This window comes from Grammomys surdaster, unplaced genomic scaffold (genome assembly GCF_004785775.1).
Source record: "Grammomys surdaster isolate TR1022 unplaced genomic scaffold, NIH_TR_1.0 213, whole genome shotgun sequence".
NCBI classification, from domain to species: Eukaryota; Metazoa; Chordata; class Mammalia; order Rodentia; family Muridae; genus Grammomys; species Grammomys surdaster.
This window is the reverse complement of record NW_021604658.1, coordinates 10,961,965-10,963,858: the sequence shown is the minus strand read 5'-3', so window position 1 is coordinate 10,963,858 and position 1,894 is coordinate 10,961,965. Positions and strand designations below refer to the sequence as shown.

Here is a 1,894-nt window from a genome sequence, read left to right as displayed (position 1 = left end):
ATCTGGTCATGGGGAGGATGGAAGGTCGAACTAAAGCTGACTTTTAGCCACTGGCCGGACTAGCACCTCGGTCTCCGGTGGTCCCCGAGCACAAAGGGGCTCACCCATCAGACCGGTAGGTCCCTACTGCCTCTCCTCTCCCCAGAGGCCCCCTGCTCCAGCTGGCAGGCCTCAGGGGCGCTCGGGGCCGTTCCTTTGGCCTGTAGCTCCCCATCGGGGAGGTTCCCACGTGACCCAAGCGCTACTGGGCACGTGGGACCAACCAGTCCTGGCATTGTCATCTGGCTCTATGTAGACTGTTGATTGGTCTCCCGTTTATGAAACTCCTAGGCCCTCCAAACTTTATGATTGCAGGAAGGTCCTGTATTGTGCTGCAAAGCGGGTCTTGGGAGTCCCAGTAGGGGGAGGGGGACAGGGGCGGTACTTCGAGGGCGGGCTTGAAGGGCTGCAGTTCCCACGCAAAGGTGGCCAGGACCAAGCCGCCACTTCCCGGCCTGTCCTCGCCCCGCCCCTCCCCGTCCCGCCCCGCGGGGACCCAGTCCTCCTCACCCCATAGGCAGAGCGACCATCCCGCCTCCCCGCCCGCTTCTTCTTCACCCCCCCTCGTTCACTTTCAAAGTTTACTCCCGGCCCGGGACCAGCGGCGGAAGCGAACCATGGCTGTCTACCTCGGGATGCTGCGCCTCGGGAGACTGTGTATCGCGAGCCTGGGGGCGCAGGGGCCCCGGACGCTGCTCTCTCGACCTCGACTGAACTCGAAGTTGCAGGGTATCTGCGCTCTCAGGTACCCCGAGCAGCTCTCCGAAAAGAGAGGGGGCTGGGCAGTCCCGAGAAGGGAACTTGGGAGTTCTGCCCAGCTTGGCAGGGGCTGACCCCACTCTGGGTGGCCCTCATGGACACTACCCTATCACCTAGGCAAAAGGAAAAGCTGTCTGCCTGGGGTCTGGGGCTGCTGCTGGTAGCTACAGGAGTCCCAGGCTGAGTTCTAATTGTAGTTCAGAATTCTGTATGTGTCCCATGTGGTACACAGGGCCAGGAGTGGAGGCTTTTAACAGTACCCGAGGAATAGAGTTGAATACTGCTGGACACTCTCTCAGCTGTATTCACTTCCGTGAAAAACTTGGGGACTGTTTGGGTGTCCTCAGGGCACTGAGTATAGCAGGTCTTTTCTCCCTTTGTTTTCTTTTTATTTCCTGCCTTCTTCCTCTTCCTCCTGATGCTCCTGCTTCTCCTCCTCCTCCTCCCCCTCCCCTTCTATTTTTTGAGACAGGGTTCTCTCTGTGTAGTTGTGGTTGTCCTGAAACTTGCTCTATACACCAGGCTGGCTTTGAAATCACAGAGATCTGCCTGCTTCTGCCTTCTGAGTGCTGAGACTAAAGGCCCGCACCACCCGCTGCTCGGCTTCCCTCTGTTTTCAGTCGTTGCCACTTCTCGGCCCATGTTCATCTGTCTGTAGTGCAAGACCTGGGAAGGGGCTTGACAGGAGAGAGTTGGCTGAATAAAGCTAACATGGCCAGACACTGAGGGAACTGCAAGAGTTTGCTGTGGAAAGGCCAGGCTGGGAGAGCTGGCTGCACAACACGGTGAATGGTGGTATCGTCGGCATCCAGTGGGGATGCATATCCTGTAGAGTCTGCTCTACTGCACAGTCTGGCGAGCTACTAAGCCTCTTGTCCATATTATGCAGGCTGTGGGTGTGGAAAAGGAACAATGGAGGCACAGCAGAAAGAGGAATATATCTCTGAAAACCAGGTTTAAAAGACACTACTCAGGCCGACAGTGGTGGTGTGTACCTTTAAGGCAGAGGCAGGGTCTCTGAGTTCAAAACCAGCCTGGCTTATGCACCTATATGCAGCACAGAAAGGAAGCCTAGACCACACCCACAGCCTGCATA

General features: G+C 57.0%; 1 protein-coding gene across 1 annotated transcript in view; it reads left to right on the top strand.

Moving 5' to 3' along the window:
• The first annotated feature begins 504 nt into the window (after positions 1–504).
• Positions 505–1,894, top strand: part of Acsf2 (acyl-CoA synthetase family member 2) — a 41,374-nt gene continuing 39,984 nt past the window's right edge. Inside the window, exon 1 of the mRNA XM_028772400.1 lies at positions 505–784. Within this exon, the coding sequence (XP_028628233.1) occupies positions 657–784 (128 nt within the window). The 5' untranslated portion in view covers positions 505–656. The remainder of the gene's footprint in view (positions 785–1,894) is intronic.